The 14765-nt window shown below is 38.9% G+C and overlaps 1 protein-coding gene across 1 annotated transcript; it reads left to right on the forward strand.

Annotated features, from left to right (window-relative positions):
* The first annotated feature begins 428 nt into the window (after positions 1–428).
* On the forward strand, positions 429–14442 carry slc15a2 (solute carrier family 15 member 2). Its single transcript, XM_062403176.1, has 22 exons — positions 429–508; positions 1971–2058; positions 2600–2741; positions 3036–3128; positions 3431–3530; positions 4308–4398; positions 4479–4556; positions 5997–6079; positions 6225–6308; positions 6445–6534; positions 7324–7368; positions 7639–7674; positions 8275–8363; positions 8880–8961; positions 9190–9315; positions 10059–10223; positions 10338–10384; positions 10479–10586; positions 11523–11622; positions 11717–11860; positions 12261–12365; positions 12604–14442. Exons 1-22 carry the CDS (start codon positions 500–502, stop codon positions 12811–12813), a joined length of 2115 nt encoding a protein of 704 aa, XP_062259160.1. The 5' UTR covers positions 429–499; the 3' UTR covers positions 12814–14442.
* The last annotated feature ends 323 nt before the right edge of the window (positions 14443–14765 follow it).

The following is a 14765-nucleotide window of genomic DNA, read 5'->3' on the forward strand; positions in this document are numbered from 1 at the left end:
CTCTCTCTCTCTAACACACACGCACACACACACATTCACTGATGCGTTTATGTTCAACCTCCTATGGAAACAGGCAGTTTGGTCCCTTTGACCCTTCATCCCGCAGTCAGATCTGTGATCGGTGAGTTTAACAACGACTCTATTGTCCAACCAGAGCTGTGGCTGCTGCTGCTCCAGCTTCACAACCAACAAACTAACGGACCTCCTGCTCCACACACAGTGAGTTCTGACTGTTGGATGTAAAACGCGCGGTTGACTGGTTTGAAGTTGTTTCCCCACAGCAACAGTGTGCGGAGTTTGTTCCTCAAGAGTCAAGTGGTGGAATATTAACTTGAAGTTCTCGTTTAGAGCATAAATGATCGATGGTTTTCCTTTGGTGGCCACTGAGCAGAGCAGAGCGGAGCGGGGTGGGTAGAGTGGGACGGACTTGGATGTTACTCAGGATCTCCCCGGTGCAGCAGCAGTAAAGAGCCACAATCATTTCAGCAAAGAAAGCACCATGGCCAAGGTAAATACCCGCGATGGTTTTCTGTGTTTGTGTGTTACAGTATCAGATTGCAGCGAAAAAGTTGTGGTGAGATGATGCAACTGGCGCATTACCTCCAACGGGAAACCGTGATGAACTCTCTCTGCGGCAGATCCACAGCTAATGACTTGAAAACACAGAAATGACAGAGTTTATAATCTCTTTTAGAGACTTCAGGGTTCATTTAGAGCTGTGGCCAATCATCTATCTCCCTATTCCCTATTTCACTTTCCTGATCTGTCTATCTTATCCTTCATGGTTGTGATCTGGAGGCAAAGGTATTCAACCCAAAGGGCTATGATTTTTTGATTATTTTCAATCTAAAATAATGAAGCGTTAAAAAATGGTGCGCAAGTTTTAAAAGTTTAAGTATCTTTAGATGAAAAGTCAAGTGAAAGTTTGAATCTGTTCATAAATTGTGCTGCAACAGATATATCTGTTTAAGATTACTGATGAATTGAACTGAGAATGGCAAATTCCATTATTCCTTAAATCATACCTAAAATCATACCTAAAAATTCAGTATGTTTACTTCTGCAACAAACTGTCTCTTGTACTGTTTGCACTTTATCACTTTAATCACTACGTTTACACTTTTAGAGAACCTTATGCTGCTGTACTTAAAAAATTCTATATGTTTACTTAGTATTATGAAATGTCTTGTGTTATCTGTTGTGCCTGTGCACTGTGGGAGAGTGGGAAGCGTCGTATCGATTCCTTGTATGTTCTGAACATGTTAAGAAATTGACAATAAAGCTACTTTAACTTTAACTTAACATCTTTTTTGTTATATCAGTGAAATAATGATGTAAAAAGTCACCTTCAGCAGAAGCTAAAACTTGTTTTTGCTTGATAAATGTCTTGAATGAACAATCCATCCTAATTATTTCCCTCTGAATGAACTAATTAATCAACTGTCATTTCTGGCCTTGTGGAAAAGGCCAATTTATCACAAATTCAAGTGTATAATGCTTATTTTATCTGTGAATAAAAGACATCACTGAGTAAAAAGTATAATTTAATATTCAACAATAAACTTGTAAGCAACAACATGAAGTTGAATCAAAGTAAAATATTGAAGTTTATAAAGATGTAAGTTTAAAATGGATCATCTAGTAAATGTGAACTGCTAAAATCAAATGATGTTATATCACAGAATAATGGGAGTGTATATATTTTTTGAATAACTGTAGTTGAGCATGATCATATCTGATGCTTTCAATTTGTCCAACTTCTACGTCTGGACAATTATTAACTTGCGTATTTCAGACTTACAGGAAGTTGGTGTATTTGCTGCATTCCTCCTGTTCAATGTTAGAATATTGATCCATTCTCAGTTAGAGCCGGTGAAACTATTAATGGAATGAGCTTTGTTTTTAAAGTATATAATTTTTTTTTTATAATTCTCATCCATCTCATCATCAAACTCGACACTTTGTTTCAGAAACTATGTGGGACCAACTACCCGACCAGCATCTGCTTCATAGTGGTGAATGAGTTCTGTGAACGCTTCTCCTTCTATGGCATGAAAGGTATGTGAAATTCTGTCTGGACAACATGTGGGTGTAGAGATAGACATGAAGAGCAGGAGTCTGTATTCGCAGAAAAGCTTCAGAGCCTTCGAACACAACTGTAGAAAAGGCTCTGATGTAAAGTTGTCATAACTTGTGATGCTCACATTGTATGGAGGTTACATGGTGTGTGTCATTGAGGTTATGTTGATGGACCGATAAGGCCGACGTCTTCTCACATGACTTCACTTACTCTCACATGTCTGTCAAATTGCTTCACACATACACACACACACACACACACACACACACACACACACACACACACACACACACATGTAAACATTCCATGAAAAAAGCCAATATCCGGTACAACTGTTTAAAATTAACACACAGTATCAGTGTCATACTGAAATGGAATAATTTGAAGATCTAAAGCGTCCTCAAGTCTTTTCCTTCATCACTGACTTCAGCGGTTAATTATGAGAAAGTGGCTGTCTTCATGTTTCGGGTAAGGTCCGTCTGCCACACTGGGTCCCGGCTAATGTTTTTGTGTTCACAGCCGTGCTGACGCTCTATTTCCTCACCTACTTCCACTGGGACAAAGACCTCTCCACCGCAGTCTACCATGCCTTCAGCAGCCTCTGCTACTTCACACCCATCCTGGGAGCGCTCATCGCCGACTCCTGGCTCGGAAAGTTCAAGTGAGTCCACCACCAACTCAATGCTGGTGTCGAGCCATGACATAATTTACCATGAACTTAACATTCACTTGTGAAGTTTGGGATATGTGTCAGTCTGTCCTCCCAATACAATGGAGGTGATGATGTCAGTAATTCAGCCCTTTAACCTCAGAGCTTTGTCTAAAGTGTGTGACACTACATATTAGTGGAGATGAATCACCCATACCACACAAACCACACACATATACACACAGATCTAGTATAATAGTAAGAGTGCAGCTCTGAATATACTTAATCACAGTTTGCTCCCAACAGGACGATCATCTACCTCTCCATCGTATATGTGATCGGCCATGTGATCAAGTCGGTCGGAGCCATTCCCACTGTGGGAAACAGCGATGTGCACATGTGAGTTTCCTCCAGCTGAATCAGTCATTTGGATCTGTGTCTCTTGTAGGACTTTAAAACAACCTTTTTCACTGACTTTTTTAGTCTGGATTTAAGATCTGAAAATGAAAAATGCTCACCACATGTCCTCAGTGATCATGAGGAATTGTCCAAACCCAAAGATTTTCAATTGACAACATAACAATAAAAGAAATCCCCTTATGAGTGTAAAGGATAAATATTTCACTTTTCTGTATGATAATCAAAGTTAATGTGCATCATGAACTTCCATACGTTGCATTAGCTGTGTGTTTGTGTTGCAGTGCTCTGTCCATTGTCGGTCTTATACTCATCGCCTTCGGCACCGGAGGAATCAAACCCTGCGTGGCAGCATTCGGAGGAGACCAGTTTGACGAGGAGCACGTGAGTCACTTTCTCTCTTTAGTGCGAAGTAATGGAAGCAGTGCGGCTTTGGTTTACTGAACTCAAACAATACAATACACTGCACTAAGTGAAAGGACTCAGTACAAGTTATTTTAGCGGATGTAGCTCAGGATGAGAGTCCACAAACAAGGAGAATGATGGTTCAATCCCTATACCCCTTAATTGCCCCTAATGGATGTGTCTACTAACATATGTATATATAAATACGTATATATATATATATATATTTGTAGTTGTTATGACCCCTGAAGACTACCACAGGTTCTCTTTCATGTTTGGAAGGGGAGGGTGAGCTGAGGTGTGTTCAGGTGAAAGATGAAACTTCAACCTTTAAATGTTTAGGAGAGCAATGTTTTTCTCTGGCGTCAGAGGAGACCAAATCAGAGGTACAAGCAGAGTGAGTGACTTGTATTCAACCGGTGAAAAACTAACAATAAATGAGGTTTCTCGATAGACACTGGATTGGTGAATATCTTATATTGTTTTTTGCAAACACATGAGTCATATCAACACTTAAAAAACCTCCCAGAGATTCTGTCAGCTTGTTTTTCTGTCCTCTAGTGGCCTTAATTACTGACTTTAGTTTTAATAATCATTGTCAGAGCAGAAAACTAATCAAAAATAGATCATACAAAATGCCATGAACACCCAGTCTTCCGATCATACTTTGAATATATTCAGGGATCTCACACATTATAATTTTAATCAAAAATCAGACTTAAGTTTTCTGCTTATGATTCTGTTGATCACCTTCAGGTCAGCGAGAGGCAGAAATTCTTCTCCATTTTCTACATGTCCATTAACGCTGGAAGCCTCCTGTCGACTGTGATCACACCCATACTGAGAGGTGAGCGTTGATCTGAGGAACCTATTGCCGTCCACACTTCGATCCGGGCTATGCCGTTAATGCTGGATTTGCTCCTTCAGGGGATGTGCAGTGTTTCGGGGGAGACTGCTACGCTCTGGCCTTCGGGGTTCCTGCAATTCTGATGGTCGTGGCTTTAGGTGAGTGTTCAACCGACTACAACCAATCAGGTGTCATCAGCGTAGAAGAGGATGTTTAACGCTAAGCCTGGCAGAGTAAAAGACTGTGATGACATTTACGAGTGAGATGTGTCAACCTCTATTGGTAAGCCATTCAATTTGGTTCATGTTTACCTCATGTTGAGTTGTAACCACTTTGGTGATGCTCTGACCTTTCATCTCGCACCATCATTCTATTGTTTTATTGAATTTGAATTTGTCCTTAACTTTGGTTTATGACCACATAGCTATAAAACTAGGTTTATTTCTTGCTACGCATCAGTTTAACAGTGCAAGGTCATTGTTGTGAGCATGTGAGTTTACTGAAATTTAGCTAAACTGAGTTTTAGTATCGAGCTGCAAACAAACAAATGGAAAAAGTTTTTGCAAAGATTTCTCAAATTAGGTTGATAAAGATAATATACCATTCTAAGACAAGATATTTCACTTTTAAGTTTTTAAGGGGGCCAATAAAAAAGCTAGCAAGTAAAAGTAAATATATGAGATAAGAAGTAAATAATCAGTATACATTTTATGAATTGAAAAACCTGTATATGAACGTTCTATAACTTGAATCTGTAACATACTGCCTGGAATTGGGTCATTGGTTAAAGATCACAGATTCATTTCTGTAACGACTTGTGGTTCGTTGAAAGCTCTGGGGTTGGAATTGTTTGTTAATATCAAATGAAACTTTAATAAAGACAAATTAGGGTAAAAATATAAACTAGACAAAACATTTTTGTAAATAATGATACAATAATGTTGTATCATAGAAATATTTTTCTTTCTTCGAAATGAAGGAATTCCTAAATTAAATCATTTAATTTGTTTGCATTCAGGAAATAAATACAAATTCCAAGCTGCAATTTGAACATTTCAATCATTAAACTGTCCTAACTGAGCATCACATTTCAGGATCCAAGCTTGTTTCAGGCGGAGATCGTGTTTGCACAGTGTGAAGTCCAGTCTGGGCTTCCTGTTGTTTAAGGCTGGGCCACATACGTCCTGACAGTCAGTTGTCTCTGTCTGTGAATCCCCGTCACCACTGATCCTTGTGTGGTTCACGCTCGGCTGAAGGCTCACAGTGAAAACAAACAGTGCTTGCAGCTCTGCGGAGGCCCTGCACACATCACGGCGAGTGCGAGACAAAGTGGGGGTTTTCAGCCTCGGAGGCCTGAAGTGTGTTTACCACAAGTGAAGTGTTTATTACCCTGAAACGTTTCAGGGCAAGGGAGCAAAAAAAAAAAATCCTTAAAAGTAAATGTCTGTATCTCATCTTAATTTGTGGGTTTCATTATTACTGGCCGATATGGAGCTGAAAGAGCAAATGTTTTCATTTCTTTTCATTTTCACCTCCAACATAAACGGTTTTCTTCGCCCCTCTGGCTCCGATCTGACTCTCCATTCGTCTTTGGGCAGTTGTTTTCATTGCTGGCAGCGGGATGTACAAGAGAAATCCTCCCCAGGGAAACATCCTGTTAGAAGTCTGCAATTGCATTGGAGTAAGTTATCTCCCACTTTCCCTCCAATCTGATCAGACAATTTCCCCTGTCTTTGCTGTCAATAATCATTGTGGTGTAATATAGCCATGAATCCCCTGTGTCCACATTACCATTTTTATGTCCTTTATTTCATTTGGGTCTGTAGTTTGCCATCAAGAGCCGCTGGAGGAGCTCAAAGGATGTCCCCAAGAGGAAGCACTGGCTGGACTGGGCTGAGGAGAAGTACTCGGTAACTGAAGGGCGACTGTTGTAACCTCAAGATTTGTATCTGCCCCACAGTCTTTTCCTGGAAGACGTCAAAAAAGCATTTGTGGTTTTTTATGGGATCAATAATCCATCCACACTGTGGCTCTCTGTGTTAACAGAAGCGTCTGATCCAGGAGATTAAGATGGTGCTGCGGGTGTTGGTGCTCTACATCCCACTGCCCATGTTCTGGGCTCTGTTCGATCAGCAGGTATGTGCAGAAAAAAGACGTATAAACAACAGCTACAACATCAGTTTGTCTCGTTAATGTGTCCAAGATTAAGTTAAAGAAGCCTCAGATGACAATCGGCATGTCGGTTCAACATATTTATCGAGGTTGAAATATTTCAACAACTTTTGGATGGACTACTCTATGTTTACAGACTATGAGTACACCCAAGCCAAATTTGAGAATCTTTGTTTCTGGCCCTATACTTGCAAAAAACTAAACACTAAAACTAAGCAACAGGACTTTTCTTTAGAACACATCCAATATCAGATAATAATAATATCAATGATTTTTATTACATTTTTAAAGACATTTTTAGTAGCTTTGATACAACCAAAATAGTAATTTGGATAAATAGAAATAAATTATTTTATAAAAAAAATTTATTTGACTTCAAATTTTCATTTTAAATATTTGAAGCAGGTATTACTTGGATTTCAAAGTTAAATCAAGAATCAGATTCTACTTGGTCGTTCAGACCTGACCAGTCGGCACAGTCGGCACAAGGTCAATCGCTGGTGACAGTTCTCCGCTGACCAAACGCTCAACACAACCATGTGCCAACCATGAAATCTCAATCCACGATCTGCTTTCTCACATTTCACTCTTCTTGAGTTAAAACAAATTTCCCAATCCCACAGACCTTAGTCTTTCTCGGGAATACGTGGCGAGTGTTTGTCAACTCCTCATCATTGTCCTTTCCAGAAAAACAGAACGGTCTGTCGTCTGTCGTCTGTCACAGTCAGTGTTTCTCTTGTTTTTTTATTGCAGGGTTCCCGCTGGACGCTTCAAGCCACGAGGATGAACATGGCTGTTGTAAGAGAAATAACACTGTCATCTAAATTTTCAAAAAAGCTGATAACATCTTTTATTATTGCACCAAACCCAGTGGGGGGGTTTTGACATCTTTCTGATTGCACAAGCTCTCAGCTGTAAAACGGATCCTCCCTTTGTTCCAGTGAATTTAATTGTATATGGCCATGAGAAACATTGATCAGGTTTAGTCATTACTCGTCAGATTTATGGAGTTAAAGTTTAGGAATATGTGCTCTAAAAGCAAAAATAAAGTTGCTTTTGTTTATTTAGGGAGATTCCTTCATTATCAAGCCGGACCAAATGCAGGTATGTGCCCCTGCGCTCACTGGGATGTAGCTTGTGTACAGTTTCTCACATTCTCCTTTATACATGACAAAATGTACCATTATGAACAATACAATTATAAATCCTATCCCTTCTTGTCTTATATAGTATCTAATATATTCTGTGTCATGGAAGCTCAATCATGAGATGTAAAGTTCATTCTGGATCTTGAAAATGCTATTTTATGAACTCTCACTCGGACATTTGCCCTGACACATACACCTGCCTTGGAGAAACTCGGATCAGTGCATATCTGAAAGCAGCTAAGCAACAGTGAATATCTGAATTACACTTAAAATGAAAATCTTCGGTGCATCCAGAAACATTCCATGTTTGTGGCATGAACGATTTTCACCCCGGATGAAAACACAAGTACGTCTCATTTAAGACAATAAATCGGACTGATGTTTGAATGATGCTGTCGTCCCCATGAAAACACTTTAACAGCTTTTTTAATCTCCACCATATTTCCTTCTGGCAAAGTAGAATCTGTCTTTATTCTTGTGTTACTTCAACATTTATGCTTTTATGAGTCGTTTACCGACTCAGTTAAAACGGTGCTTCCTCCTCCCTGCTGTTTAGATGATGAACGCTCTGCTGATTCTACTCTTTGTGCCCATCTTTGACCTCATCATCTATCCGCTCATCGGCCTCTGCAGAATCCACCTCACGTGAGTCGACACCTGTTGTTTTGGACCCTCTGGACTTTATTGCAGACATGAGTGTTTAAAAGGCCTCTTCAACCTGCACAATGAGGCACATGACCTTTCTTTTTATATGCGGGGATACACCTCGGAGGGTTAATAACAAATGAAGGTGCACACATACACAGCACTATTGCTTTATTACCCAGGGACACATGGTTTTATAAGTAGAATAAATGGGTTAGGGTTAGGGTTAGGGTTAGGGTTTCATCATTTCATTCCCAGGAAAAAGAACTAAAACTGTATTTAAAAGTATAAACGTGGATTTTCATGTCCAAATTGCACTGGGCTCTTTCATAATTATTCCTTTTATCTATGTTTTTTAGAGAATGGTGCCAGTTGAAAAGGATAAATTTATAACAGATGGAATTAAGTCTCTCAATAAGGTCAATAAGGACACTGATGTGAAAATCGCTCAGATTTCAAAAGTGTTGAGTCATGGAGGAAGTGTAACTGTATGTCAATGACTCTCTCTGCCTTCAGGCCTCTAAAGAAAATGGCTGCAGGGATGGTTTTTGCAGCGCTGGCATTTGGAGCGGCCACACTGGTCGAGGTGAACGTCGTGGTACGTCTGAATCGTGAATAGTTTGAGTTAATGCAGTGAGAGGAAGTGGAGATGAGTTGAACATCTTTACTCACTGAAGCTTGTGTAATATGATATATCAGTAAATTATATAACATGGTATTTGAGTTTTTATCTTACAATAATAACAAGGTCTTGCTATAATACTACTTATAAGAGTTTGTTTTCTGGTGTTTATCAGTGTGGTGCTTTGATTTCTCCATCTCTTAGAAAACAGTGGTGGATCCTGCACCTTCAGGGAAATGTCTCGTGCAGACCTTAAACCTGGCAAGGGGTGATGTCATGGTGGTTTTTCCTGGCAGTGACCTGTTTAAAGAGCCAATCCCATACCTTCAGGTTTTTACACTTATTTTTATAAAGTATATTCTGGGTTTTGGTCTGTTTTTTCCGTGTCAGGATCGCAGACTCTGAATCTATAATATGAAGAGAATAAACATGGATCAACCCATACCTTATAAATTAAATTATAAATATAACGTGGACAATATCAGAAATACTGCACATCGAACATAAACATGAGTCTAGGTATGTAAAGTGTTAACTCATAATAATAAGATGTTGGTGTTTGTCTGTGTTTAAGCCCTCGAGACATTTATAACTTTGTTTTTACATTTGAATGAAAGCACTACTGTCAGAGCCTCCAGCTAATTTCTTTCTTTCTTTGAGGAACGTCATTAATTACTTCCTTTTTTCTCAAGAAACAATGAAATCTGAATTGACTTTTTCCCCCCTTATCTCATAATATTTGATTTCTTTCATTAAACTACGACATAATTATCGTAATATAATTTTTTCTTGTTAAATTACGGCTTACTTCTCACAAAATTATGAATTTATTCTTGTAATATTTCAGAATTATTCTCAAAATCTCTGGGTTTTATTTCAATATGGCCCGACCCACCATTATTTTGGAAAATATGTCATGGGACATTTCTGACTTAGCAATTTTGCATCTTCAAAAACTGTTTACATGTTAATAACTCAGCAGAGACCAGAATCTACCTCCTCCAATATTAGTGATGAAATGAATCTCCTTGTGTCATTGTAAAGAAGGTGAACATCAGATCTCTTTGTGTCAGGACCCTCCTCAATATGAAACACTTCCACTGGGGTCGTCCAGCAAAGAACTGACAATTCAAGTCACTTTGAATGGAGAAGCTTCACCGTGTGATCAGACGTTTGAACAACAAAAGGCCTACACCCTCATCATCTACTCCCAAACTACAGGAATCCAGTGCAAACTTGTGAGTGCAGTGAAGGAAAACTTGACAGAACTGTATTCTGAAATTCATACAACAGAAATCGATATTATTGTCAGAAACCTTTATTATTGACATGTCTGTTTATTTATCACCCAGGTGAATGACTCCATAAACAAAAATGAAAATGGGAATCCTTCACTGAGGTCAACTTTGTTTAATGTTCATTTTTAAAATATACCTTTTGTCATAGCTCAATTTACCTAACTTTAATCAGTTCTTAAAATTCTAATTCAACAGGTTTCTCAACACGCAACCAACAGAAATGAACCTCACTGTGGGAGACGTGACTTTCCACGTGCTCCCCGGTTACAGCATCACTCCAAGCAAGGCTGTGGAGCGGGGAATGTGAGTACATCAGCTCTAAATCAGCAGAAAGAGCTCAAATCACGAAGTCACCGCTCATCTAGCTGCTGTTTAACCAGCTCCTGTAAATCAGTTCCACCTCACAGAGAAGATTTGTGTCTTTGGCCTCTTCAAGAGGTAATATCTCAAGAATGCCTGGAGGGAATTTTGTCATATTTGGATCAATTATTAGGTTGTACTCAAAGAATTTGGTGGTCAAAGTTCGCTCTGAACTTATAATTCAAATGTTCTGTCTATAAAGGCATTATCCCAAGAACACCTCCAGGGAATCCTTTCCAATGTGGTACAAATATTCACATAGACTCACTCAGCTGACTAGAATTTGAAACGTTTTTTGTTTTGTGAACATGATACATCAGGAAATCTTGGCAAAATTTGGCACAAACATTTAGTTGGACTCATGGATGTAGTGATTCCATTTTGGTGGTAAAAGGTCAAGATTTGTGACCTCACAATTTAATTTTTTGCCTTTAAGAATTCTATATCTCAGAAACACCTCAGGGCAATCCTTCTTAATATGGTACAAATGTTCACTTAGACTCAATGATGAATTTATTAGATTTGAGTGGTCAAAGGTCAAGCTCAATGTGGCCTAACAAAAGAAGTGTTTGACCTTTGCAACATGATGTATCAAGTCTACCTTCAGGGATTCTATACACATTTTGACCAGTTGTCAAAAATTTGACTCAGAGATTAACTGATTTAGATTTGAGTGGTCAAAGGTCAAAGTTCGCAGTGAACTCACTTTATTGTGGATTCAAATATCGGAAACACTTAGAGGGACTCAAACTACATTGGTTGGCGGAGGCCTACAGCCAAAGGGGGGTGATTTTAGTTGCTTTTTATTGTCATCTTACGCTTTTCTATGTTGTCTGATTCATCTCATCCCTTATGCACTGCTCTCCTGCCTCGGTGTAGATACCCATACGTCAGCTGCAGCCCCCAGTCAGAGAATTGCACTGAGTTTAACCTGGGCGTCTTGGACTTTGGAGCTTCCTACACCTTCATACTCACTGAGGTCAGGATGCTGGTCACACAAACACCATTCTTTTTCTATAAAGATTTTTTAAAGTGAACCGGACTCACGACACCATCTCTGTGTGCTTTGTCAGGACTCAGGTAAAATTGCAGCCAACAGGGTGGAAGACGTGAGACCCAACAACGTGAACATTGCCTGGCAGATCCCCCAGTACGTGCTCATAACGGCTGGAGAGGTCATGTTCTCCATTACTGGCCTGGAGTTCTCCTACTCACAGGTTTGTGACTGACTGATAATGTGATGACCCTGCAGACTTTAGATTTCACCCAGGTCTCACTGGGCTGTTCTGTCGGTATAACCAATAAGACTCATCACACTCATTAACCAAGGAACGGACATTCCCCCTAATAAGCCTAGTGTAGATTTGTGCCGCGTCCGACTGTTTGAATCGAGCCCTGGTAATTTGCCTGGTCAGTTTGTTGACACCATCCCAATTTTCCCCAAATTGTGAAGTAGAGTGAAATAAAATCTTGTCTTTAGATTATTTGACATCCCTTCCTTAACATCCTTTCTAAAAAATAGATTTGTAGTAAGTAATGATCCAATTTGATCAAAACTTTGAGGATGTTTGACCCTGAGGTTCCTTGTTGACTAACACTGGATCTCTCCTCCTTCAGGCTCCGGCCAACATGAAGTCAGTCCTGCAGGCCGGCTGGCTGCTCACCGTCGCGTTTGGGAACGTGATAGTGCTGATTGTGGCAGAGGGGGCGGGACTGGAACAGGTAAGACTTCAGGGGGTCTTACAGGGAACGTCAAAACCCCTTGAGAAATACAAGGAGGGTAAACAACTTCTCTGTGGTTAAATATTAATTATTGTTGGAAATACTAAATTATAAAAAGCCAAATTTCCCTCTGGGGGTTATCCAGCCATGCAGATATTTTTGTTACCTTTTTGCATTTCTAACATTACACTATGTGCTGTGACATTCAGTTTTATAAAACACCTTTTCATTCCATTAGTGGAAGGAGTTCCTGCTGTTTGCCTGCCTGCTGTTGGGCGTCTGCATCATCTTCTCCTTCATGTCCTACTACTACACCTACGTTGACCCTGATCAGGTGGAGAAGTTGTACCTGGACGATTCAAGGAAGGAGGAAGAGGACAATGACAAGATGAAGAAAAACTCCAACGACATACACCTGAACAAGACCGGGAAGAACACAAAATTATAATCGTGCCACATAACAAAGGTGAAGCTTTTTAGATTTAGACAAGCTGCCCTCATGAGACGGTTTTAAGTTTCTGTTAGTTTTGAATTTCTCTCTTTTACATTCATGTACTTTTTTGTGAAAATGTTGCACTAAGATGTGATTGTTTGACTTTCCTTGTGGTTTAAAGTTTATTATGTAATTTCATATATTTTGTGAAAACATTAACACTCCAGTCACTACGAGATGTAACAGTCCACCAGAGTAATACTGTTTAAAAGAGGCAGTGTGTGCTTTCTCACACCATGATCAATAGTGTTTTAAAAGATAAACGTCTGATGATATATGCTGTATATATTTGTTGCAAACTAACACGAATGACAGATGTTGTATTTTATGTCATGCAAAATAATAATCACACCTTCTACTGTGTTTAACAGAAAAGGTAAGAGAAATGGTTAAGTTTAAATTGTGAACCACAGTGATAATAATGACAATAGTAACTAGGGGTTTTGCATTGTATCAGTCAATAATTACAAATTCAGCGTATGTAACCATTGCTATTTCGCTGCAGAAGTAAAACACAGATCCTATTGAAAAACAAAATTTCACAAGAAATCTTCAATCCCTCTGAGTTGAATTGAAGCCAGATATTGCCTATTGCCACTGAGAAGTCTTAAAAATTACTTAAACTTAATTTGACAGTGCACTGTTGTGTGGTATATTTTGTAATATTAGAAAGTATAAAATACTTATCTTTTTCACTGAAGATATTTGGAAACGTTGCAGTAAGTAAAGCACAGGTGTAAATATAAAAATGAATGATGGCTGAATGTAGCTGTTTCATTTTTAGGTTCCCGGATGTTCATAATCTTTCACTGTCACACTATCATAGTTTACAGAGCTGTCATAAATGTTTTAATATTGTACATGTTATTTGTTTAATGTGCTTTAACGTGCAAAACCAACAATTTGGCCCTTTAGTCTTTAAATACTTGATGGAAATGTTTTATTCAGGTTAATATGTATATTTTGCTGCTCCCTATTAAGTTCTGTAAATAGACTATTGTAGAAAAATTTACTAAGTATGGTTGACAAACTATTTTGTATTTGGATAGTAAGTTTTTGCAGCCTTGTCTAAAGACTTTTAAGACCTGTATCTACATATAACAAATGCTTTATGACCTGAGTTATGGTCGGACCTGTTTATGACCTTAATACGGTGAGACCTTTTGCCACTTATTTACCCACCACAGGAAGGAGTGTTTGTCTTCCTATCACCTTAGTAAACACATGTGAATCAGTTGTTTGTGTTTAGATTCCTCTCTTTCCCGCGCCTACAGAACCAGTCTAGATTGGTTCAGAGAGACGGCCCTCAGTTCTCCTATATAAGAGCCTTGTATTTTACTGTTCTCAATCTTCCCTCTGAGATCCTTGTGAATCCCGTGTTGATCCTTTCTGCAGAAAGCCCCTATTAAATACGCATAGATAACTTTGGTGTTTCCAGCCTCTTGTATTTCCAGATTTCCATCACAATAGAGGAGAGCGGGGTAATGTGAGATACCCCCTGTATCTAGGCAACGGAACACATTTGTGGTCATGTGACCATTATGTTTTCAAGCCCCTCCCCTTCCCCCCTTGCCATGAAGGAGAAGTTGGTGCTGGTTCTGTGGAAAGTATGTTTTTTCACAAAAATTAGTTTTTTGCATCTATAAGTAATTTTTTTTGCTTTGAACTTAATCAACTATAATAAAAAATTATATCATACATGTTGATGAACTTCCAACATATAAAACCATGTGATTGATGCTAGCTGAAGATTAGCCTGAATTGCTAAGAGATGTGTTTTTTTCTAAAACGGTGGCACCATGAAGCAGTCTAGTCTTAAACATATTTTAGTGTTATATTACATTATATATGTTTTATTTTTAATGTCATAAACATTGTAGAAAGCCACCATGCCAAGAAACTATACC

The sequence above is a fragment of the Platichthys flesus genome, chromosome 13 (assembly GCF_949316205.1).
Source record: "Platichthys flesus chromosome 13, fPlaFle2.1, whole genome shotgun sequence".
In the NCBI taxonomy this organism is placed as follows: domain Eukaryota; kingdom Metazoa; phylum Chordata; class Actinopteri; order Pleuronectiformes; family Pleuronectidae; genus Platichthys; species Platichthys flesus.

What these genes read in the sequence shown, in the direction of transcription:
- slc15a2 (XM_062403176.1), top strand. An exon ending in TCCTGGCTCGGAAAGTTCAA is followed by an intron (nt 2,742 to 3,035) that starts GTGAGTCCACCA and finishes TGCTCCCAACAG; the next exon opens with GACGATCATCTACCTCTCCA. An exon ending in ACCAGTTTGACGAGGAGCAC is followed by an intron (nt 3,531 to 4,307) that starts GTGAGTCACTTT and finishes GATCACCTTCAG; the next exon opens with GTCAGCGAGAGGCAGAAATT.